General features: G+C 35.3%; 1 protein-coding gene and 2 pseudogenes across 1 annotated transcript; all 3 read right to left on the reverse strand.

Moving 5' to 3' along the window:
• Positions 1-985: 985 nt before the first annotated feature.
• Positions 986-2,306, reverse strand: LOC116117702 (annotated as a pseudogene).
• A 4,688-nt stretch (positions 2,307-6,994) lies between these two features.
• LOC116117772 (probable mediator of RNA polymerase II transcription subunit 37e) lies at positions 6,995-9,265 on the reverse strand. The gene is made up of 2 exons (XM_031403796.1): positions 8,988-9,265; positions 6,995-8,851 (listed from the first exon to the last, which is right to left on the reverse strand). The coding sequence occupies exons 1-2, from the start codon at positions 9,199-9,201 to the stop codon at positions 7,122-7,124; spliced, it is 1,944 nt and encodes a 647-aa protein (XP_031259656.1). The 5' UTR covers positions 9,202-9,265; the 3' UTR covers positions 6,995-7,121.
• Positions 9,266-13,892: 4,627 nt separating this feature from the next.
• LOC116117757 lies at positions 13,893-26,156 on the reverse strand (annotated as a pseudogene).
• Between the last annotated feature and the right edge of the window lie 600 nt (positions 26,157-26,756).

A 26,756-nucleotide genomic window follows, 5' to 3' on the forward strand; every position in this document is an offset into this window, starting at 1 on the left:
ATTCAGGTGTTCCTTTCATACATCCCGCAAAGTAACAACTACATAAATTTATATTCATTTGTAATTGATCCGTTTATACATAATTAATTCTTTTTACACCCAATAAAGAATCAAGTATACATACAGGAGTGGTGAATTAAATATTTGCTTCAAACGATGGATTCCGATTCTTATTCATCTACGTTAACCTAAAATCTTTTATTGTCAGCTCCTCCATAACAACTGGATTGTCACAATTTGAACATTAAAATCTTTTATTGTCAACATCTTGAGCTCGGTAGAACTTTTGCTCTTCAGTGAATTTCCTACGCTTTCACATATTTCTAATATGGATTATAGATCTCTCAAGCTTCCCATCTTGTACTGGTAAATATCTGCCTCAAGGCCTCTCGGTGTCATCAAGCCACTCGATGGCAAGCAACCGCTTCCTCTGTCTTCTTCATGTCAATAGTCAGTTGCGAACTGAAATCTTTTCATATTTGACTCTATTACGATTTTGTAGGCAAAATTCTCCAAGGCACGCCTGGCTCGGCCTCTTCTTGTACTCCTCATCTTCAGCCTTGTACTTCCGCCTCCTTAATCATCCGCACAAGCTCAACCTTGGTTAGCCTCCCTTCTCATTGGTGATAGTATATTTTCAATCGGGCCAATGGTTTTATCCTCAGCTGAGACATTCAAGATTCCATTAGCATCAATATCAAAGCAGCCATTCACCTTAGAATCCCTTTGGGAGCTGGAGGTATGCATATAAATTGAAACTGCCCAACAGGTTGTTATCTCTAGTTCTTGTGTCTCTCACCCTCATAACCTTAAATCGATGGCAGTTTGGTAGTCGTAGACGGTGGTGTATATGTGTCCATTTTAGTGGGAATTGCATGTGTTCTAGGGATCATAACAACATATAGCCACCTTTGATTTCTATGCCAAGGGATGAGAGGATAACGTCCAAGAGAGTAATCCTTCACCTTCTCATTACCCTGACCGCTCAATAAAAGACCTGAATAGCTGCACCGTAGGCAACTGCCTCATCTGCGTTATGTCCTTGCAAAGTGTCTTTCCATTGAAAAATCTTGCAATAGCTGCTGCACTTTCGGAATCCTTGTAGAACCACCACAACAACTACATCATGGACACTCATTTTTTCATCTCAGCATCATTCAAACATTTTCAACCGGCTCCAGACACTTCCTGAGAGATCCATATTGAGCTCCTCAAATTTGGCGCGACTAATATTTGAATAGAAGTTAATACCATTAAAGAAAGAATCAATCTGAACAGTATGTCTCAGTTGTGAATGAAAGAGTCCTCTTCCGCCCTTTCACAAGCAGTTCTCAATCTTTGAAGAGCTCGAGGATTTCCACTGATATCTTGTTTGTACTTTCGCTTAAACTCCTTTACAAAGTGATTACCATGTTGTTATCAAATCTCCACCACGTTTGTACTTTCCCTAAACCCTTTACAAAGTGATACCATTTGTTATCAAAATCTCCCCCACCAAGATGGGTGTCTCCAGCGGTTGCCTTCACTTTAAAGATATCATTATCAATGGTAAGCAAAGACACATCAAAAGTACCACCATCAAGATCAAAATCAATATATTTCTTTCCCCAAATGGAGTCCTTCTTGTCGAGACCATAAGCAATGGCTGCAGCAGTGGGTTCATTGATGATTTTCATAACATTTAGTCCAGCAATTTCACCAGCAACCTTGGTGGCTTGACGTTGGGAGTTATTGAAATAAGCAGGAACAGTGATAACTGCATTCTTTACCGTTGTACCATGATAATCTTCGGCGCCGCATCTTGGAAAGTACCATAGAAGAGACAAACTCAGGAGCCAACTGCTTCTCTTCACCTTCGTTGTTAATCAGAATCATTGGCTTTCCACGACCTTGAAAGGCCATAACTGCATATCTCCGTGGACTGACTCTTCTTCGAATCTTCTTCCAATCAACCTTTTTGCATCTACAATGATTAACATGTGTCGTAGAATGAAACAATATAACTAAATGAAAGTTAATTTCAAGTACATTTCCTTACCAAAAATAAACATATTTAATGAAATCAAATCAGAGAAAGTATAAAAATACTTACCGTAAACGGTGTTACAGGGATTCATGTAAACTTGGTTCTTTACAGGCTCAAAGATAAAACGTTCCTTATCGGTAAAGGCCACACAAGACGGCGTCGTCCTGTTGCCTTGCTCATTGGTTATGATCTCAACTCTATCATTCTTCCATACTGCCACGCAAGAGTATGTAGTCCCTAGATCAAATCCGATCGCTGGTCCCTCTTCCTTTGCAGCCATTATTTCTAAGAATTTACTCTTTAATCAGAAGAAAATAGGACATCAAAGAAAATTGTATTTCTGAAAAACTGTGTAATTCTGTTTAAGTGACGGGCTCAGTATATATAGACACTAGGACATTACTTCTTGATTAAATACTTAACGAATCGCGTGCACTTCAGTCATCGTTATATTTAAAGCGACTGTGTCAGGAAATTGATATGACTTGCAACTTATTTCCGAAAGGTATTCTTCTTTTACGGAGAAGAATCCCACTACAACTAACTTTATTCCTTTCCACATGCAGGACTGTCTCTAGAGGACTGTCTCTAGAATATTTATGACCCTAAACAGGAGTTACTTTGGTACCCTCTAATAATATAAGTATTATTAAAAAAATTATTTCATTTTTTTTTTTTTTTTTTTTTTTACCTTTTGAGATGAAAAATCACTAGGAGAGGTGAACAGCAATCGACAGGCTAACAAGGTTAAGTTGGTGGGGGGTATCGGAGAGTAGATGTTAGAGAAGTAATAGGTCGTGAAATGTATGATTTCCAATGCCAAGATTGATAAGAAAATGCTTGAGAAGTCACGACCCAAAAGGTATCGATGGCCGACGATTGACAGAGTAAACGGATAAGGTATGATAGGGGTTTTAGTGAGACGGTTGAGGGGAGGAAGACGGTGGTGTCGGGGAAGGCCAACAATGTCAGGTACATGCCAAAAAGATTGGAAATGGTTGCCGTGTGGTGGAGTTAGGTTGCGAGATTCATCAAAAATTAGTCAAATCGAGGGCTATCAAGGTTGGGAAATGATAAAATGATGATTTCGGTCGATTTTGGTGAGAAAATCGACCGGAACCAAAATTGACCGAAATCAACTCCAGATCACTGGCGGCAGAAGAGGGTTGGAGATGATTTATATGAATATCAAATTTTGGAATTGAATTGGGGATGAATAATTTGAGATATGTAAATGACTATTTTAGTCTTCCATTGTTAAAAGAGATTCAATATGTTAATTTAAGGGTATAAACTAGAATATATAAAACTAGAAGTATAAACTTGCCATTTTGTTAAACTTTGGATGGGAATATATGAAAAAGTTTATAATCTTTTTTTACTTTTTTTTGGAGGCCCCTTGGCTTAGATAAGAAATTATAAATCGTTTTTATTTTTGTAAGATATTTAAAAAAAAAAAAAATTTATAAAAAATTTGGGCCCCCATTTTTTTGGGGCCCTAGGCAGGTGCCTCACCTGCCTACCCCCGCACTTGCCTACCCCTTAAGCCGGCCTGTCCACCTGTAAAATCATTTTCTTCAGGCCCCTCCTGATTTCTACCTTTATTTACTTTTTAATCCTATCTCCCTTTCTTTTTTCTTGTCTTAGATTTTATTATGTTTTGTTTTATTAATATGAACTATCACGCAATATTTTTTAATTGTTAAATAAAAACCAGAAAACTATTGTTCCAATTAATCAATTCTGTCTTTCATTAACTAATATTTGTATTTCAAAATAATTTAAAATAAAAATTTAGGAAACAGCCCACCTCAGCTAACTAATTCATTAAAAAATAATTATGTGTAGCCAAATTTGTTTACTAATTAAATTGGACAAACTTCAGATTTTAAATCTTTGTTAAATTTATCTCCAAACTATAATAGGATATAGTGGGAAGAAAAATGTCACTGAAAACAATAATACTCTGTTTCACCCATCCATTTATATTTCTTTGTTTCGTCAAATTCATTACTTGAAAATATTTACATGGATTATTGAAGAGGTCATATCATAATAATTATACAAAAATATAAATAAGAGTGATATATAGAAATGTTTGAATTAAATATAAGAGTGGGAAAGCATAATATTAGTTGTCGGATTCAAACTGTCTTGTCTATATTTGTTAATTACCTATTAACCCTTCTATATATAATAACTTCAACATTTTTTAGCTAAACTCGATTTACTGGAAGGCTAACTGACATTATAAAGTAATGAATTTTATATTTTTTAATATTAAGGAGTGAATTACTATTTTTTTTATCCTTTATAAAAAAATTACTAGACAAGAAATAAAAGATTTATACATACACTCCTCCCATTGTTAATATAAAATTATTTAGCTTCCATTCAAGTGCAGTTCTTGAAGCCAAGAGTGGTGGACACATTAAGATTAGGGATGACAATTACACAATGAGTAATGCTAGCCTTACTCACTTCTCTTACTCACTTTTGTAAATATATAACATAGTATAGATACTATACGCATAGTATGAGTACTATATCTCATTTTAACAAAAGTGAGTAAGAGAAGTGAGTAAGGATAGCATTTTCCTTACACAATCTAGACATGTCCAACTTTTCCAAAATCTTTCCATACAAAGACCAAAAGGTCACTCTCTATTCACTGTGGAAAATTGGAAATTACAACCTAGCTGTAGTTACTCTAAGTACAATTATTTCAAGGGTGAAGAACACGTTGAGTTTGTATAGAATTTTTCCTATATAACATGCCACAGGTACCTGCACATTTGAGGAAAAATGTCATGTATAAGGTTGTTTCCTAAATCAAGAAACTCTACCATTTTAGCTAATGATCTTGGTACTTGCCAATGTAATTGGTTAAGATATTTATGTGCAATAACTATGATTTTTGCAAATTTTTGAGGAATTTGACCGTAAATTAAGTTGTTTTGGAGATTCAATACTACCAAAGAATTACCCAAGTTCTCCAAACATTGAGGAAGAACTCCACTAAGATTGTTGTTCAATAGATCAAGGACTTGGAAGATAAAAGGGGTATATGTAAATTGTGGTAAAATTAGGATATATCCCTAGATTATGTTAAAGCTTAGGTCTAAAGTGAGTAGATTTTTTATGGAAGAACGTCAAAATATTGGTTAAAGCTTGTTTAAAATTTATAAGAAAGGTTAACATACCTAATTATTACATTTATGCTCAATATGGAGGTGGGTATTAGACCCTCGATATTGTTGTGAGACAAGTCTGACCACTTCAAATGGTCTTGGTTTTTCAGAAAACTTGGAAATTTATCGACTCGATATAATTTCATTTTTAAATTAATGGAAATTAGAGCATAGAATATTACAATAATTGTAAAGATTTTTCCTTTCCAACATAGACGTATGAAATGGAGTAATGCATAGGCATAATTGGTCTAAGTACAAATTTTTCCACAAACTAAAAACAAGTTTTCCTGTGGTTAGTCAAGTTCAACTTTTCTAAGAGTTGTAGACAGGGATGACAATTTGGGCAACTTAGACATAAACAGACAGGTCTACTACAAAGACTTACTGTTTTGGGTCTATGTCTTTAGTTCTCATTCTTCAAGAGTAGTGGGCACGTTAGGAATAGGGATGACAATTTGGTTCAAGACTTGTAAATTAGAATATGGGATACACAATAATTGTGAAGATTTCTTTTCCAAGTTAACGTAGGTGTGGAAGAAAAGTATAGGCATACTGGTCCAATACAATTTTTATCATGAACTAGTTCAACTTTTTTTCTTGTAGTTAGTTAAGTTCAACATTTTCTAAGGAGCATTAAGATCAAGGATGACATTTTTGAGCAAACCTTGACTTAGGGGTGTGTATGGGTTGATAATTTGGTTCGAGTTTCTTTATTAAATCTGATTTCTTCATTGGATTCCAAAAAGAGAGAAGAAAAGTTTTGCCTCTTCTAAGATTTAGTCTATTTTAGCATAATAATTGAGATTTTTAGTCTCAATTTATATATATATTTTTTTATTTGCGCAAACGATGTATATTAAATTTATAAGATAATTCTCTAATGAAAACGTCCTGATATTAGTTTCATTAAAATCATCCTTATATAACATCATATTTGAGATATTAAATCTCATTTTATTCCAAAAAAAAAAAAAAAAAAAAAAAGAATTCAAGAACAAGGATTTGAAGATAAAAAGGTATATGTAAATGGTGGTAAAATAGGGATATATCACTAGATCGTGTTAAAGCTTAGGTCTAAAGTGAGTGGATTTTTCTATGGAAGAACATCAAAATGTTAGTCAAAGCCTACTAAAAAATTATAAGAAAGGTTAATATACCTTATTATTACACTTAAATTCAACATGAAGGTGGGTATTAGGCCCTCAATATTGTTGTGAGGCGGTTTCAAGATACTAGGATGCAGTTTCGAGATATCAGGATGCATTTCCGAGACATCAGGAGGCGATTTTGGTTGATTCTGTCTAAATAAGGTAGTTCAGGACCTTGGTTTGATCCGTGGGTCTAGGTCCGCTCGATATGGATGTTGGGCCTTGTATGTTGGGCCCTGACTTGTTTTGGTCCTTGGAACTCGTTTACTGGACTCTTGTCTTGGGCCTGCATCTGACTTGGTCCTTGGACTTTGTTTGCTAGATTGAAGGCTCAGGCTTGGGTTTTCAACGTGATTTTTTGCCTATACACATATTACATTAAAGCAGATTAGATAATACTACTTTTAAATAATATTTTAGATTAAGGTGCATGTAATGTATGAAGATATGATATTAGAATATATTATTGTTATGTTTTGTAGGTTGAAATTGTTATAACTAATGTTTGGTTCGGCCTAGAGGTTGTTACGTTACGTGCCATCAAATTTAAATGTGCTTAGCGTAAACTTAAGTGGATAATTACCCAAATAAACTCATAAGTGTAAAGCAAGTCTAGATACTATTCATAAAAAGATACTTACAGAAATTATAAAGGAAAGAAAAATACAATCATATGTTCTAATCAACGTAACCATGAAACATGAGTACGCAGATACGCTTCTGCCTAGCACATTGAAAACACTTAGAAAAAGCTTAGTCAACATCCTCAATCTTGACACCACCCATGGCATAACTCAGGAAAGCTTCATCATCAATGCCAACTTCAATGTCACCATCGTCTTCCGAAAGAATTTCAAAAACTGGGCGGCAAATTATTTCAAGCTCCTGCTTCTTGTCCTCGTAAATGTTTGCCTCAACAACTTCGTCTCTTTCATTAAGCCACTCAATGACACGATTAATATCACCCAAAATCTTCTTCTTCTTACCAGCAGGGAGCTTAGATGTTATCTTCTCAGACTTGACAATGTGCCTCATATGGCTGACATAACCCTCCAAAGAAAGCTTGGCCTCAACTTTCTTTTTATACTCTTTATCTTCAGCCTCGTACTTCTCTGCCTCCTTAACCATCTTCTCAATTTCATCCCTAGACATCCTTCCCTTATCACTGGTGATTGTAATCTTGCTCGTCATGCCAGTGGTCTTGTCCTCAGCTGAGACATTCAGGATTCCATTTTCATCAATTTCGAAGCAGACATTGATCTGAGGAAAACCCCTTGGAGCGGGTAGAATACCGAAGAGACTGACTCTTCCCAAAAAATTGTTATCCATAGTTCTTGCTCTCTCACCCTCATAAACGTCGATCCTGACTACAGATTGAAAATCTGCGCATGTTGAGAACACCTTTTCTTTCTTTGTGGGGATTGTAGTGTTCCTTGGGATTAGAACAGACATGATACAACCTCCAACTTCAACTCCAAGAGAAAGAGGGGTAACGTCCGTGAGGACGAGTCCCTGCATAGTCTCATTACCCTGACCACTCAATAGGGCAGCCTGAATTGCAGCACCGTAAGCAACAGATTCATCTGGGTTAATGTTTTTACAAAGGTTTTTTCCATTGAAGAAGTCTTTCAATAGCTGCTGCACTTTCGGAATCCTGGTTGAACCGCCAACAAGGACTATATCATGGACACTATTCTTGTCCATCTTAGCATCCCTCAAACAATTCTCAACCTGTGTAATACACTTGCTGAAGAGATCCATGTTGAGCTCCTCGAATTTGGTACGGCTAATATTTGAATGGAAATCAATTCCCTGAACCAAATAATCAACATGAATTGAAGTTTGAGAAGTGAATGAAAGAGTCCTCTTGGCCCTCTCGCACGCAGATCTCAGTCTCTGGAGAGCTCTAGGTTTTTGACTGACGTCTTTCTTATACTTCTGCCTGAACTCCTTAACAAAGTGATCTACCAGGTTGTTATCAAAATCCTCACCACCGAGATGGGTGTCTCCAGCAATGGCCTTCACTTGAAAGGTATCTTTATCAATGGTAAGCAAAGACACATCAAAAGTACCGCCCCCAAGATCGAAAATCAAAACATTTCTTTCACCGGCACCGGAATTCTTCTTGTCGAGACCATAAGCAATGGCTGCAGCGGTGGGTTCATTGATGATTTTCATAACATTTAGTCCAGCAATTTCACCAGCATCCTTGGTGGCTTGACGCTGGGAGTCATTGAAATAGGCAGGAACCGTGATAACTGCATTCTTCACCGTTGAACCATGAAAATCTTCGGCAATCTGACGCATTTTGGAAAGTATCATGGAAGAAACTAATTCAGGAGCCAACTGCTTCTCTTCCCCCTTGCTTTTGATCACAATCATTGGCTTTCCACCATCTCCATCAACGACCTTGAAAGGCCATAACTTCATATCTCTCTGGACTGATTCATCATTGAATCTTCTACCGATCAACCTCTTTGCATCTACAATGATAAAGTACATTGTAGGATGAAGCATTATAACAATATAAAGGTTAAATTCATGTTGACGATGAAAATAAAACTACTATCTTATTCTAATTCAATAAAACTAAACCAGGGAAAATGTAAAAGGTCTTACCATAAACGGTGTTGTTGGGGTTCACGTCAACCTGGTTCTTTGCAGCGTCACCAATAAATCGCTCCTTATCAGTAAACGCCACATAAGACGGCGTCGTCCTGTTACCTTGATCATTGGCTATGATCTCCACTCTGTCATTCTTCCACATAGCCACGCATGAGTATGTAGTCCCTAGATCAATTCCGATTGCAGGTCCCTCTTCCCTTGCAGCCATTATTTCTAAGAGATTGCTCTTTAATCAGAAGAAAATTAAGAAGAAATAGAACGTCAAAGAAATTTGTATTTCTAATGGCTGGGTAATTCTGTTTAAGTGACGGGCTCAATCTATATAGATGTTAGGATATTACTTCTTCATTAAGTACTCGATGAATCGCGTGCACTTCAGTCGTTTTAAGTGTACTTATCTATCATTAAAAACTGTGCCGAGGAAATTGATATGACCACCAACTTATTTCCGAAGGTATTCTTCTTTTACCGAGAAGAATCCCGCTACAGCAAACTTTTATTTCTTTTTACCTCTAAAATCATTATGTCTTCAGGCCCCTCCTCATCGAAACCTTAATTTCTAGCTTTATTTACTTTTAGAACATTGTTCATCACTTTTTAATCCTATCTCCCTTTCTTTTTCTCGTTTGGTACTAAAAATGCTCTAGATTTTATTGTGTTTTGTTTTATTAACATGAACTATCACGCAATATTTTTTAACTGTTAAATAAAAACCAGAAAACTATTATTCCAATTAATAATACTTGTTTCACCCATCCATCTATATTTCTTTGTTTAGTCAAACTCATCACTCGGTAAATATTTACATGTGTTGGATGTGGTTTATACTTTGCAAGGATTATCTTCATCAATAATGTTTTGTTTACTCACGAAATTACTAATCGTCTCACTCACTTTTGTTAAAATTACATATGGTGTCCGTACTATGCTTATGGTACCCGTATTATATTTTATATTTACACATATTAATAAGATGTTTAATAAATTCGTGAGTAAGCATAATATTATTGTTATCTGCATACGCTGATCTACTCAGAGATTACTATTATGTATTGTAATAGTGAGAAAAACCTAATATGAAAAACACTTAAAGAGAGAGGAGAGAAAGAGTGAATTGCAGTCATTTGCTGTGTATTTTCTTTATTTTTCTGTTTCATTATTTGTGTGTTTTGGCGTTAATTTTCAACATAATGTATTATTGAAGAGGTCATATCATGGTAATTCTCCAAAAATATAAATAAGACTGATATATAGAAATGGTTGAATTAAATGTAAGAGTGCGAAAGCTTTAATTAATCGTCGGATTCAAACTGTCTCGTATGATCATATAGTATAGTACAGCGTCATTCATTCCTTTGAGTAGGACATTTTTACTTTGCTTTTTTGTTGCCTTATTGAAAAGCGTAGCTTCCAGAGGAAGAAGCTTAATTTCATATTGATGATTATCATGAATTAATTGAAATCATCCCACAAAAAATCTGAATTGAATTCATACCTGCAATTTCAGTTTTAGACATTGTCAATTAATTAATTAATGCATATGACAAAGACAACCGTGTAGATGTCGTGGAACTTATTGATAAATGATGTAAATTTAGTGGGCTAAAAGCCTAAATTAATTTACAACAACAAAATTCTTCCACTGCAAGCTCAAAAATCAATGAAGTCAAGCAAGTAGCCACAATTTTTAGGGGGTTGGAAAGCGGTTAACCATTAACTGTTTTTTTTTTAACCGAATTAGTTTTTCGGTTTGAAAAAATTTCCTAACCAAAACCAAACCGGTTTAGAGAGTTGAACTGGTTTTCCTTTTTTTTTATAAAACTTATTTTTTTCTAAATTAAATTATAAATAAAAATAATACATATTCAAATAAAAATTAAACATTTATACATGATACATATCCATGGAATACTATTAACAATACATTAAAAATATTATTATTTTTTATTTAATATATAATATATAATATTATTATTTTTTATTTAATATATATATAACAAAAATAAAAATACAGAAATTCAGTTTTTAAAATTTTTCGAATCGTAACTAAACCATTATTTCGGTTAATTAGTTTTTCAGTTCAGTTTTTGCATATTTTTTAAACACCATTGGCAATTTCATTCAATAAAAATCAAGGTTACAAGTGGGGTTAATGTATACACCTCATATTATTCAAGTAAATGTCGACTGTCCAACAAATTAATTAATGCAGCTAACAATCTCAGGCGATCAAAATTATACATGCTCTTAAATGCATGGAAACTGATATGAGATTTTTTTTTTATTATTATTAAATTAATGTAGCTCCACAAGTGTGCTGTAAAACTTATATTCAATACATATTACTTACATGGAGAAAGCAAGAAATGTTATCATGAACAAGATGAAAAGAAACATGCACACTACTCTTGGTTTATAATTTTTGAAGGGTTTATGGAAATTGTATAAAATTGTATATTAAGAAGCCGTTTTGATCGGAGGTAAATAAGATAACGGGGGTAATATTTATTTATTTTGCAAGATTCTTGTATATGGTTTGCAAGTAGTAACATATTTCGAGAATCTTTTATTATAAATAATGTTTACTGTTGGTAATGTGGAAGATAATCTCATTACCTTACAAAAGGGTGTTATTAAAACATTACCGGGATAATATGATCTTTCTACCCATTTTGCCATAAATTAAAAACTATTTTAGACACAATTGCCCTCAAATGTCTATCAAATAACAATTACCCAACCCCTATACATTTGAGAAATTAGCTAAAACACTACAGCCACAAAAAGTTTAAAAGTTAACAAAATACCCCTAATCACCCAAGACCACCGTCGGCCACTAGCGTCAATTATCGTAATGGTGCACAACCGGCGGGATCTGGCCAGTCATGCACTGGTAAGGCCTTTTCCAGCCATGGATCTGTGATCCATGGCTGAAAATGGCCAAATCTAGTGTTTCTATGGTCGTTTCACAGCTAGATATGTGGCCATGAAATGGCCAGATCTTTGGCCGTGCCATTTCACAGCCATAGATTTGACAGTTTTTCAGCCATGTATTTCTGATCCATGGCCATTTTCGGTTTTGTCGGCACATGATCAGCCATATACAGCTAGTCATGTGTCATTCCATTGACTGTCGGTGCTGGTTAGTAGTGGTGTTGGTTGTCGACAGTGGCTTGGAGTGGGTGCAGGTGATTTTGCTATAAATTAAAGTTTTATATGATTGGGGTGTTTTAGTAAAATTTCAAATATAGGAGTTAAAAGAAATGATTTACTTTGCTTTTTTTTTTCGCCTTATTGAAGAGGGTAGCTTCATGAGGAAGAAGCTTAATTTCATATTGATGATTATCATGAATTAATTGAAATCATCCCACAAAAAATCTGAATTGAATTCATACCTGCAATTTCAATTTTAGACATTGTCAATTAATTAATTAATGCATATGACAATGACAACCGTGTAGATATCGCGGAACTTATTGATAAACGATGTAGATTAAGTGGGCTAAAAGCCTAAATTAATTTACGACAACAAAACTCTTCCACTGCAAGCTCAAAAATCAAAGAAGTCAAGCAAGTAGCCGGAATTTCATTTAATAGAAATCAAGGTTACGAGTGGGGTTAACGTATAAACCTCATATTATTCAAGTAAATGTCGATTGCCCGACAAATTAATTAATGCAGCCAACAATCTCAGGCGATCAAAATTATAAATGCTCTTAAATGCGGAAACTGACTTGAGATTTTTTTTATTTTTTTTATTTAAGTAATGTAGCTCCTCAAGTGTACTGTCAAACTTATATTCAATACATATTACTAACATGGAGAAAGTAAGAAATGTTATCATGAAGAAGATGAAAAGAAACATGCACACTACTCTTGGTTTATAATTTTTGAAGGGTTTATGGAAATTGTACAATAAAAGTAAAAGAAAAATAAAAAATCTTTAGAAAGGTAAAGCTGATATCATTTTAGATTATTTTATGTCTAAGTTTTCCTTTACTTGACATATTGGAAACTAGTAAATAGATTTTTTCTTCAAGAAATAAGGCCTAAGGAGTTCACATATTCGTTGTGTTTAGCACTTTGTGACATGATTGGTAAGGAATATGAGTTCAGAACAGTAAGATGCCATTACAATTTCAGCACCACCAGAGAGATTTGAAGGCAAACCATTGTTGTAAAATTTCATTAACTAGCTCGGAGAACATAAAAAACATGAGTTTGCCTTTGGGGCTTGGAAGCAATGACTACACGTGTGTTGTCCATGAAAACACTAATTGGTGGGTCCCCTGGAAATTGCCTTCCGGTATGTCTTACTCCTTGAAACATCTACCATTGGATTATCATTCACACAGTTTCTCTCTCTCTCTCTCAATCATTTTGGTTGCTGGTCAATCACTTCAATCCGAGGCCAAGCCAATGAGGAGATGCTCTAAGAGCTGCCATGTAAAATGTACTCCAATCCATGATATGTAAATAACAACTAAATAAATATTATTTTCTTTTATAATTGATCCGTTGTATCCACAATTAATTCTTTTTATGCCCAATAAAAGAATCAAAGTATGCATATACGAGTGTGAATTAAATATTTGTTTGAAGGGATGGATTCCGATTCTTATTCATCTGAGTTAACTTTCAATTTTTCTAAGACGAATGAGCTTTTATTACTATAAAAATTAGTCATTAAGCGTGATAGAATATACTTAGAGCACAAACAAATGGATAATCAACAATTTGAGCATCAATTATTTTCAACAACATGAACATTATTTAATGATTCAGATTATATAATATTATAAACTTGAAATTTTAATATCAAATTAGAATAATAACGATTCGACAAAAAGTACGATCAACCTATCAGTAGAACATTGCTTCACTTAATCTCCCACGCTTTCAAATATTTCTAATAATGGGATTGCAGATTCTCTCAAGCTCCTCCATCTTGTGCTGGTAAATATATGCCTCAACAAGCTCCTCGGTGTCATCGAGCCAATCGATGGCAAGCCCAACGGCTTTCTCTATCTTCTTCATGTCAGTAGAGTCAAGTTGCGAACTGAAATTCTTTTCATATTTGACTCTGTTACGAATTTTGTAGGCAAAGTTTTCCAAGGCACGCTTGGTGTCGGCCTTCTTCTTGTACTCTTGTACTTCTCAGCCTCCTTAATCATCCCCACAATCTCAGCCTTGGACAGCCTCCCATTCTCATTTGTGATAGTGATATTTTCAATACGACCAGTGGTTTTATCCTCAGCTGAGACATTCAAGATTCCATTAGCATCAATTTCAAAGCACTCATTCAACTGAAAAGCCCCTCTGGGAGCTGGAGGTATGCCAGAGAATTTGAAACTACCCAGCAGGTTGTTATCTCTAGTTCTTGGTCTCTCACCCTCATAAACCTTAATCTGAATGTTAGTTTGGTAGTCGATGGAGGTGGTGAATATCTTTTCCTTCTTAGTGGGAATTGCGGTGTTTCTAGGGATTATAACAGACATGTCGCCACCCTCGAGTCTTATGCCAAGGGATAGAGGGATAGCGTCCAAGAGAATAAGATCCTTCACCTTCTATTACCCTGACCTCTCAATAAAAGAGCCTGAATAGCAGCACCGTAGGCAACTGCCTCATCTGCGTTAATGTCCTTGCAAAGTGTCTTTCCATTGAAAAAATCTGGCAATAGCTGCTGCACTTTCGGAATCCTCGTAGAACCACCAACAAGGACTACATCATGGACACTCTTTTTGTTCATCTCAGCCTCACTCAAGCATTTCTCAACCGGCTCCAGACACTTCCTAAAGAGATCCATATTGAGCTCCTCAAAGTTGGCGCGACTAATATTTGAATAGAAGCCAATACCATTAAAGAAACAATCAATCTGAATAGTAGTCTCTGTTGTGAATGAGAGTCCTCTTCGCCCTCTCACAAGCAGTTCTCAATCTTTGAAGAGCTCGAGGATTTTCACCAATATCTTGTTTGTACTTTCGCTTAAACTACTTTACTAAGTGATTTATCATGTTGTTATCAAAATCGCCACCACCAATATGGGTCTCTAGCGATTGCCTTCACTATGAAGATATCATTATCAATGGTAAGCAAAGACACATCAAAAACACCAAGATAAAAAATCAATATATTTCTTTCCCCATAATTGGAGTTCTTTTTGTTGAGACCATCAGCAATGACTGCAGCAGTGGGTTCATTGATGATTTTCATAACATTTGGTCCAGCAATTTCAGTAGCAACTTTGGTGGCTTGACGTTGGGAGTCATTGAAATAAGCAGAACAGTGATAACTGCATTCTTCACCGTTGTACCATGATAATCTTCGGCAACCTGCCGCATCTTGGAAAGTACCATAGAAGAGACAAACTCAGGAGCCAACTGCTCTTCTTCACCTTTGTTGTTAATCAGAATCATTGGTTTTCCATCATCAGTAGCAGCGACCTTGAAAGGCCATAATTGCATATCTCTCTGGACTGACTCCTCTTCGAATCTTCTTCCAATCAACCTTTTTGCATCTACAATGATTAACATGTATCGTAGAATGAAACATTATAACTAAATGAAGGTCAATTTCAAGTACATTTCCTTACCAAAAATAAACCTATTTAATGAAATCAAACCAAAGAAAGTATAAAAATACTTGCCGTAAACGGTGTTACAGGGATTCATGTCAACCTGGTTCTTTGCAGGCTCACCGATAAAACGTTCCTTATCAGTAAACGCTGTTGGAATTTATTAATAAAATCGGCAGCAAAACAGCAGCAGCAAACCAGTGAAAGAACAGTAATGAAACAGCAGTGAAATAGCAATGAACACAGCAGTGAAATAGCAGCAAGACAGCAGCGTCAAGGTGTGCAAAAGCACTGTCCTTAAGATCAGAATTCCACCCCTATTAGAAGAATCTTCATGGTGCAACAAGGCTCAATAGCGGATTGACCTCCAGGATACAATGACGAATCACTCTAAAAGAAGATTTAGAACAATATAAGAAAAGTAACAGTGGTGAAGGAGAGCTGGAAAGTTAAAACGCGCAGAGAAACAAAGATTTTTCAAGTGAAAAATTATGTCCTCCAAATAAGAAAACCACCCCCTTTTTATAATTGAAATTCTGCCCGTTTTCCCTTACTATAACCGAAGTCAATCAATTGCTTTTAAAACCATAACTGCCCATTTGAATTGCAATAACTTGGAATAATTCAATTGTTTTTAATACGTCCAAAAAAGCAATATTCAATATCAATTGCACATAACAATCCAATAAGCAATTAAGGTTTCAATTGTTTTTAATACGTCCAAAAAAGCAATATTCAATATCATTTGCACATAACAGTCCAATAAGCAATTAAGGTTTCAATTGCTTTTAACACATAACAGTCCAAAAGCAATTAAAATTTGGTATTTTGAAATACCATAACAGCAGCATTTATCACAATCCCCCACATATTTCAAAATAACCAATCACCACTGATTATAGAATTTAATATTTATGAGTTGATGCCTTTCAGACTATGAACTAATCATTGAGTAACTAAACGTGAGTTACAAAAATTTGGTGAAACTGAGTTTCAATGAACCAAAAATTTATTTATGTAATTCAGAGGATTAGTTCCTCACACTAAATTCTCAATATTGTATATTGTTCTGCGGTTTAGCACTTTATGGCCCTGTGCTAGCCTAGATTTCATGAGTGCTCTAGAAATGTCCGCCTAAGCTCTCATAGGAATCGACCCAATTCCACACTCACATAAGTGAACCTCCATAAGGTGTGAATTGCAGTTTTTCACACCACCATTTATATTGGCTATGGATTTCATTAAGATTAATTCTGCTCAACCTTATTCACGGCAATCAATATTATCTCGCCATAGGGAGGACTTTCTATATAAAATTCGATAATACTTGTCAAGACAACAAGTGACTTGTTATTACCCTTATGAACCTACTTCCTGGGATCTCCAATCACATAGGTAGGGTTACCATCACTCTTGCCTTATGGTTTAGGCATAAGTCCCATCCCCCTCGACGTGTATTCCACTAACCTTCTACTTAGTGGTTTAGTCAGAGGATCGGCCAAATTTAACTCTGACTTCACAAAATCTAGGCTCACTACCCCAGATTCTAGCAGTTGCTTTATAATGGTATGTCTTATCCGGATATGTCTGCTTTTCCCATTATAAATTTTGCTCTTTGCTCTCGCTATTGCGGCTTGACAATCACAATGGATTGATACTAAAATAGGAGGGTGAGTTTCAATGGGAAGATCTGCTAAGAAATTCCTTAACCACTCAGCCTCAGAACATGCCTTTTCTAAGGCGATAAGCTCAGACTCCATGGTAGATCGAGCTATGCAAGTTTGTTTCGAAGACTTCCAAGACACAACACCTCCACCAAGTGTAAAGATATAGCCACTTGTGGATTTTATTTCATCTGAATCTGATATCCAATTGGCATTGGAATATCCTTCTAATACAGGTGGTGTACTTCCAAACATTAGCCCATAATCAATGGTGCCCTTCAAATATCTAGCAACTCTGTCTAATGCTATCTAATGACTCTTGTCAGGATTATGAGTATACCTACTTAATCTAGTGACAACATAAGCAATATCAGGCCTTGTACTATTCATTAAGTACATAAGACTACCAATGATTTGGGTATATCTATTTTGACTCACACTGTGTTGTGTATTTTTTTTTAGTTGAGTATTTCCATCATAAGGAGTTGAGACGAGTTTACTTTCTAAATACCCAAATTTTCTTAAGAAATTTTCAACATAGTGTTGTTGTGATAACTTAAGACCATCATTTATCTTAATAATATTAATTCCAAGAATAACATTTGCCTCTCCCATGTCTTTCATATCAAAATTGGAGGCAAGAAACTTTTTATTCTTAATTATCACATCCATATTAGCACTAAATATTAACATGTCATCAACATAGAGACATATTATCACATAAGTGTTGTCTTCATATGATTTAGAATATACACATTTATCTGAATCATTAATTGTATAACCATTTGAGAGTAACACTTGGTCAAACTTCTCATGCCATTGTTTTGGTGCTTGTTTAAGTCCATAAAGAGACTTTACCAGTTTGCATAATTTATGCTCATTACTTGGGATAACACAACCCTTTGGTTGTTTTATATAAATTTCTTCATCCAGGTCTCCATTAAGAAAAGCTATCTTTACATCCATTTGATGTATATGTAATTTGTAAATTGCAGCTAAAGCAATTAACACTCTAATTGATGCTATTCTTGTTACAGGAGCATAAGTGTCAAAATAATCTATATCTTTCTTTTGTGTATAACCTTTGGCAACCAATCTTACCTTGTATTTTTCAATTGATCCATCGGTCTTTAATTTCTTTTTAAATATCCATTTGCACCCTATTGGTTTAGTTCCTGGAGGCAAATTAACTATTTCCCATGTATAATTACTCATAATGGACTCGATTTCATTATTTACTGCCTCTTTCCAAAGGGATGCATCTCGAGAAGTCATTGCTTCCTTATAAGTTTGAGGATCATCCTCTGTAAGAAAGACATAGTAATCATCACCATAACTTTTGGCCTTTCTAACTCTCTTACTTCTTCTTATTTCTAGCTCTTAGAAGAATTCCGAAGAGTTTCATTTTGAGGAGAACTCTCAAAAGTTTCATTTTGAAGTAAAGCCTTTTCACAATTGATTTTCTTAGGAAAAATATTCTCAAAAAAATATGCGTTTTTAGATTCAATGATTGTGTTTGCATCATACAAACCAACCTCTTGCTTTATTACCATGAATCTATAAGCAGCACTATTCTGAGCATAACCTACAAACATACAATCAACAGTCTTCGGTCCTAACCTTTTCCTTTTAGGTTCAGGAGTTAGGACTTTAGCAAAACACCCCGACACTTTAAAATATTTCAGGTTAGGTACATGACCTTTCCAAAGTTTATATGGTGTTTTGCCTGTTTTCTTAAAAGGAATTCTGTTTTGTATGTAACAAGCTAAAAGCATCGCTTCCCCTCACAAATTAAAAGGTGCTCCAGAACTAATCAACACAGCATTCACCATTTCTTTTAAAGTATTCTCTTTCCTTTCAGCAACTCCATTAGACTGTGGAGAATAAGGAGGTGTAGTCTCATGTATAATACCATGATCTCTACAAAAAGAATCAAAGTCATTTGACTCATATTCACCTCCTCTATCTGTTCTTAACCTTTTAATTTTCTTATTAAGTTGATTTTCAACTTCATTTTTATAAGTTAAGAACATTTTAATTGCTTCATCTTTACTTTTCAACAAGTATACTCTAGTAAATCTAGAGTAATCATCAATAAAAGTTATATAAAACTTTTTTCCTCCTCTGGTCATGGTTTATTTCAAATCTCCAAGATCACTATGAATTAAACTAAGAAGCTCATTTTCTCGTTCTAGAACTGGTTTACAAGTCTTTTTAGTGGACTTAGATTCCACACACACATCACATTTATCAATATTTAAAATATTGATATTTGATAGTAAACCAAGTTCTTTCATCTTTTTCAGATAACCATAATTCACATGACCTAATCTACCATGCCATAAATCTATTGAATCAATAACATAAGCAGAAGAAGATGCATTTTCATTCATAATAATATTAAGTACACTGAGTTTAAATAACTCTCCAGAACAATACCCCTTCCCAACAAAAGCCCCATTTTTGGACATTACAATTTTGTCACCCTCAAAGGAGACTTTCACTCCAGCCTTTCCCAATACATAAACAGATACAAGATTATATCGAATGTTTGGAACATGTAAAACATTACTCAGTGAGAGGGTTTTCCCAGAAGTAAGTTTGAGAAGAATTTTCCCCTTTCCCATAATAGGAGTAAATCAGGAATCACCAAGGTAAACACATTCTTCTCCATCCCTCACTGGTATATATTCATAGAAAGAATTTCTATCTCCACAAATATGCTTTGTGGCCCCAGAATCAATTATCCATTCTTTCTTTTCAGCAATCATGTTCACTTGTGAGACAACCACAACAGCAATAACATCATCTCCCTCGGCCAGATTGGCTTTAGGAGGATTTTTGTTGTCTCCAGTTTTTCTGTATCTGCATTGGCTGGCAAAATGTCTAGTTTTCCCACACACAAAACAGTGTCCTTTCTTTTTGAAAGCGTTGGGTTTTTTGTTGTTAAACAATTTCTTACTATTGTTCTTAAAACTCTGCGGTTTCTTGTTCTTAGGTTGAGGAGGAGCCATTTGGTTTTCAACAACATTAGCTTTGCATGTCAATTCCTTGGCCTTATCGACTTTATCTCTAAGCCTATTCGTCTCCTCAATCCTAATATGTACTATCACATCTTCTAAGCTCATTTGCTTTCGCTTATGTTTCATACTATTCTTATAATCTCTCCATGAATCTGGAAGTTTCTCAATTAAACAACCAGCCACAAAAGTTTTAGGAAGAATTATTTCTTCATTTTTCAAATCATTTATCAATAAATGATAGTCATGGACTTGCATGGATATCTCTTTTTCTTCTATCATTTTAAAATCTAGGAAGTTTCCTATAGCATATTTTTGTGATCCAGCATCCTCAACAACATATTTCTTTTTCAGGATTGCCCATATCTCATGTGCAGTCTTATAAGCGCAATAAACATCATAAAGCTCATTTGATAATGTATAGAGAATAGTATGGCGACATACCTTATTTCCTTTCTTCCATGTATCAAGTTTTTTGTTAAAATTGTCCACTTCAGGTTTTGGTTCTTCTGTTGAGAGATACTCTGCAAAACCGAGCACATCCAAGGAGTCGAATACTTTTTTTTGCCACCTCTTGAAATGAGCTCCGACAAAAGGCTCAATTTTGGAGATGCAAGGAAGTGATTTGGCAGTGAGAATTGCAGCGTCCATCAGTGAAAAATTTCTGATCTTAAGATTGTTGGAATTTATTAATAAAATCGGCAGCAAAATAGCAGCAGCAGACCAGTGAGAGAACAGTAATGAAATAGCAATAAAACAGCAATGAATACAATTGCAAAATAGCAGCAAGACAGTAGCATCAAGGCGTGCAAAAGCACTGTCCTTAAGATCAGAATTTCACCCCTACAGGAAGAATCTTCGTGGTGCAACAAGGCTCAACAGCGGATTGACCTCCAAGATACAATGACGAATCTTCTTTTAGAGTGCGCACTCTAAAAGAGATTTAGAACAATATAAGAAAAGTAACAGTGTTGAAGGAGAGCTGGAAAGTTAAAACACACGGAGAAACAAAGATTTTTCAAGTGAAAAATTATGTCCTCCAAATGAGAAAACCACCCCTTTTTTATACTTGAAATTCTGCCTCTTTTCCCTTGCTGTAACCGAAGTCAATCAATTGCTTTTAAAACCATAACTGCCCATTTGAATTGCAATAACTTGGAATAATTCAATTGCTTTTAATACGTAACAGTCCAAAAAAGCAATATTCAATATCAATTGCACATAACAGTCCAATAAGCAATTAAAGTTTCAATTGCTTTTAACACATAACAGTCCAAAAGCAATTAAAATCACATAACAGTCCAAAGCAATTAAAATTTGGTATTTTGAAATACCATAACAGTAGCATTTATCACAAACGCCACACAAGACGGCGTCGTCCTGTTGCCTTGATCATTGGTTATGATCTCAACTCTGTCGGTCTTCCATACTGCCACGCAATAGCATGTAGTCCCTAGATCAATTCCGATCGCAGGTCCCTCTTCCTTCCAAGCCATTATTTCCAAGAGATTTCTTTAATCAGAAGTAAATTAAGAAGAAAATAGAACGTCAAAGAAATTGATATGACTAGCAACTTATTTTCGAAGGTATTCTTCTTTTACAGAGAAGAATCCCACTACCAACAAACTTTATTTCTTTCCACCTGTAAATCATTGTCTTCAGGTCCCTCCTCATCGAAACTTTAATTCCTAGCTTTATTTACTTTTAAAACATTGTTCATCACTTTTTAATCCTATCTCCCTTTCTTTTTTCTCGTCTTAGATTTTATTGTGTTCTGTTTTATTAATATGAACTATCACGCAATATTTTTTAATTGTTAAATGAAAACCAGAAAACTATTGTTCCAATTAATCAATTCTGTCTTTCATTAACTAATATTTTTTGTTGCCTTACTGAAGAGGGTAGCTTCGAGAGGAAGAAGCTTAATTTCTAGCTTTAATTTACGACAACAAAACTCTTCCACTGCAAGTTCAAAGATCAATGAAGTCAAGCAAGTAGCCGCAATTTCATTCAATAGAAATCAAGGTTACAAGTGGGGTTAATGTATAGACCTCATATTATTCAAGTAAATGCCGATTGTCCAACAAATCTATATCTATATGTCAATATAATCCTGAAGTATATGCTATATGATTGCCATGTAGGATTTTTGAAGTTTTAAAATTGATGCATGTGACTGCATATAATTGGTTATGACGTTGGTTATGTACATTTGACTACATGCTGTTAGTGATATATGAGATATGTGGATGAGTATGATTTTTGGTTAGATATAGCTTAATATAATTAGTTGGTGAATGTGTTTAATCTCTTCACATTCTCATTAATACAAACCATTCACCTTCAAATTAAATTATCAATACACTTTTAACTACTTTCTCTCCATTTCTATTCTCTTCATCTTCTTCATTACACGAATCGCTCTACTCATTCTTCTCCTCAGCCATGAAACCTAAAAATCATCTATCTTTCCTTCAGATTTTCTACTAGGAGATATTGCTATGTGTTTGCATGCATACGATTGAGTAAGCTTACAAACAACAATTTAATTTGATAGAAAATTTTAATCTTTTTCCAATTTTGGTGTCGGTATTGGTTTTATTGATCAATTTTCTCTTAGGGTTTTCATCTTTTAATTTATGCCGGGAATCATGCTAAAAAGTTGTTCCCTTTTTGTGGTTGTGTTTAGGTTTTTTGTATAATGATTTGTATGGTCCTAATGGGTTTAATTGTGTCAAGTTTTGATACTCAATAAAATATTTTGTTTGAATGCTGGATGTAATTCGTTAATTAGAACAAACAAGGGTAAATCATCATGTTCTATCTTTATTTTATAATTTACTTGTGATGTATTTGTCTTTGGTTTCAACACTTGTGAGCCAATGGAAGAAATCTAGGGGGTTGCCCGAGAGAATAGAGGCCGCAACGCTACAATTGATACGAAAGATAAGCCAAAACAGACGCATATTTAATAAACTTCCGGTTAATCTAGGACCTTGCACCAATTCCGCTCCCTGCCCTTACACCACTTCCACTGCCTGGTGGAACGTTATAATCCATGCCTCCTCCCATGTAAGTTCCAGCAACTTTATAAATCTGAGTAAAATTGGGATTGCAGATGCTCATCACGACTCCAACTTGAACTCATCTGCGTCATCACCAGCCTGATTGCCATCTAGCCATTGAAGGAATTCGTTGATGACATCCTCAACTTCCCTCTCGTCAGCTGTGGCATTATCCATGTTAGCTTCAGCACCTTGATACATCTTAGCAATAAGTGGATCGCAGATGCTCTCCAACTCCTTCATCTTATCATCGAACTCATCTGCCTCAGCAAGCTGGTTGCCATCTAACCATTGAATGGCTTCGTCAATGGCATCCTCAATTTTCTTCTTGTCTGCTGCAGCACGCTTGGAACCAATCTTCTCATCCTTGACTGTGTTCCTCATGTTGTAAGCATAATTCTCCAGAGCGTTCCTGGCCTCAACGTTCTTTTTGTGCTCTTCATCTTCTGCCTTGTACTTTGCAGCCTCCTGAACCATCTTCTCTATTTCGTCCTTAGACAACCTACCCTTGTCAATGCTGATTGTGAGCTTGTTCTTCTGGCCGGTTATCTTGTCTTCAGCTGAGACATTTGAGATACCATTTGCATCAATATCAAAGCAGACAGTGATCTGAGGAACACCTCTCGGGGCTGGAGGAATGCCAGAGAGCTCGAATTTTCCCAACAAGTTGTTATCCCGGGTTCTTGCTCTCTCACCCTCATAGACTTGAATCAAGATACCAGGTTGGTTGTCTGAGCACGTAGAAAATACTTGTTCCCTCTTGGTGGGTACTGTTGTGTTTCTTGGGATCAAAACAGTCATGACACCTCCTGCAGTTTCCAACCCAAGGGACAGAGGGGTAACATCCAAAAGCAACAAGTCCTGCACCTTCTCGTTGCCCTCTCCACTCAAGATGGCAGCCTGAACAGCAGCACCATATGCAACAGCCTCATCCGGATTAATGTACTTGCAAAGCTCCTTTCCATTGAAGAAGTCTTGCAAAAGCTGTTGCACTTTTGGAATCCTAGTTGAACCACCAACAAGCACAACATCATGGACACTGCTCCTGTCCTTCTTAGCATCTCTCAAACACTTCTCAACAAGCTCCATACACTTTCTAAAGAGATCCATGTTAAGCTCCTCAAATCTGGCACGAGTAATGGTTGAACAGAAATCAATACCCTCATACAAAGAAACAATCTCGATTGTTGTCTGAGCAGTAGATGAAAGTGTCCTCTTTGCTCTCTCACAAGCTGTCCTCAATCTCCTAAGAGCTCTGGGGTTTCCACAAATATCCTTTTGGTTCTTTTTCATAAACTCCTGAACAAAGTAATTAACCATTCTACTATCAAAATCCTCACCACCAAGATGAGTGTCTCCTGCTGTAGCCTTGACGTCAAAGATGCCCTCTTCAATATTAAGCAAAGATACATCAACAGTACCGCCACCCAAATCAAAAATCAATACATTCTTCTCACAAATGCTGGTGGCCTTCCTGTTAAGACCATAAGCAATGGCAGCAGCAGTGGGTTCATTGATTATACGCATACCATGGAGTCCGGCAATAACACCGGCATCTATAGTAGCTTGACGTTGAGAGTCGTTGAAGTTAGCTGGAACGGTAACAACTGCGTTCTTAACAGTTGAGCCAAGGTAAGCCTCAGCAGTCTCGCGCATCTTAATGAGAACCATAGAAGAGATTTCTTCAGCACCAAACAACTTCTCTTCACCCTTGTACTTAACAACAATCATAGGCTTGTCTCTTTGCCGACGGGTGACTTTGAATGGCCAAAGCTTGATGTCACTTTGAACTGAAGCGTCACTGTATCTCCTACCAATCAACCTCTTGGCATCTAAAATAATAAATCAGTATTCAATTAATACAAACAGCTCCACAAAACAAATAATACAAATGTAAGATTTATATTTGATAATAAATAATTAATGGATTAATTTTTTAGGAATTTATTTTGAAGCAAGTTTTGAGAAAAGTTGAGTTTTTTATTATCTTACATTGACTTAGAAATTATTGAAGAAAACTATATAATAAAAAAATATGTATACAAACACGTAGAAAAAAAAAAAAACAAATATTATGAACCCAGAAAATTTTGCACTTCCAACTAGAATAATACTACACATACATCATTCTCATACAACATTTCTCATACAACATTATGTGGTAAGATGTGATTGGGTGAAAGTTTAATTTTAACTTTAAATTAACCACTCATATCTTGCCACATAATGTTGTATGAAAAATGTTGTACGAAAATGATGTATGTGTAATATTACTCTTCCAACTAATATAATATAAACAATATAACTAATATAATATAAACAATATAACAACATAGATCCTTATTAGTTAAAGAGAACAAGTACAAAAGTTTCTTTAATTAGAATTAATCCTCATATATACTACAGTTTCGAAATTTTCTATGAATATATATATAAAAATATAATAACATAAATCTAAACACAATAATATATTGATAAGCAAAAACAAGTAAAAAGTTTTGCTCACCACAATTATTTCCACTATAATAACCTACAAGGTCAATACAATAAAAACAAACCCATAGTATCTGTAATTAAAGAAAAAATAACACTACCACTACATTCATTCATGGTAAAGAATGCTTACCAATGATGGTGTTAATTGGGTTCCTAGCGATTTGGTTCATAGCAGCTTCACCAATCAGACGCTCTGTTTCTGTGAACGCTACATACGACGGTGTCGTTCTGTTCCCTTGATCATTGGCTATGATCTCCACTCTGTCGTGTTGCCACACGGCCACACATGAGTAAGTTGTTCCCAGATCGATACCAATCGCCGGCCCCTTTCCTTTTCCGGCCATTCTCACGAAACACTGTTGTAATTAACTTAAATTCTAAGAAAAACCAAAGAAGATATGCATGGTTCTCAAACAAAACCAGAAAATTTTGAATTCTTTTTTAGCTGTTGAAAATTACTTTTGAATCACAGATCAAACATACCAACCTCTTCAAAACCCAAGACAAGCTTCCATAACTCTAGGACTGTTCGTTACCCTGAAATATCAACACTCAAATGGTTTCTTTAGAAACCTCTTCAAAACCCAAGGCAAGCTTCAATAACTCCTCCAGGACTGTTCGTTACCCTGAAATATCAACAGTGAAAGGTCTTTGAGAAGTGTTCAGAGGATGAAACGTTTTCATGAAAGTTGACTACTTGACTCCAGTAATATGTGAGTAAGATAAAACTTAATTATTAAGTCATTGTCTCATGTTATTTTCTAAGTTCAGGCCCCTCGTCATAACCTTTAACTTCTAGCTTTATTGTCTTTAGAGTAAAAAAGAACATGTTCCCACCCAAAGTTTCGCAAATCTACAGATCTCACCCCTGGTTACATAAATTATAAATTTTCACCCTTACATCAACACCGTTATGGGTTTTCGGGATCTAATAAGTGCTATTA

The sequence above is a fragment of the Pistacia vera genome, unplaced genomic scaffold (assembly GCF_008641045.1).
Source record: "Pistacia vera cultivar Batoury unplaced genomic scaffold, PisVer_v2 Contig820, whole genome shotgun sequence".
Taxonomy (NCBI): Eukaryota; Viridiplantae; Streptophyta; class Magnoliopsida; order Sapindales; family Anacardiaceae; genus Pistacia; species Pistacia vera.

Coding starts and splice junctions, on each gene's coding strand:
- LOC116117772 (XM_031403796.1), bottom strand. CDS start 9,201: ATGGCTGCAAGGGAAGAGGGACCTGCAATCGGAATTGATCTAGGGACT. Junction 8,852..8,987: donor CCCCAACAACACCGTTTATG/GTAAGACCTTTT, acceptor TTATCATTGTAG/ATGCAAAGAGGTTGATCGGT.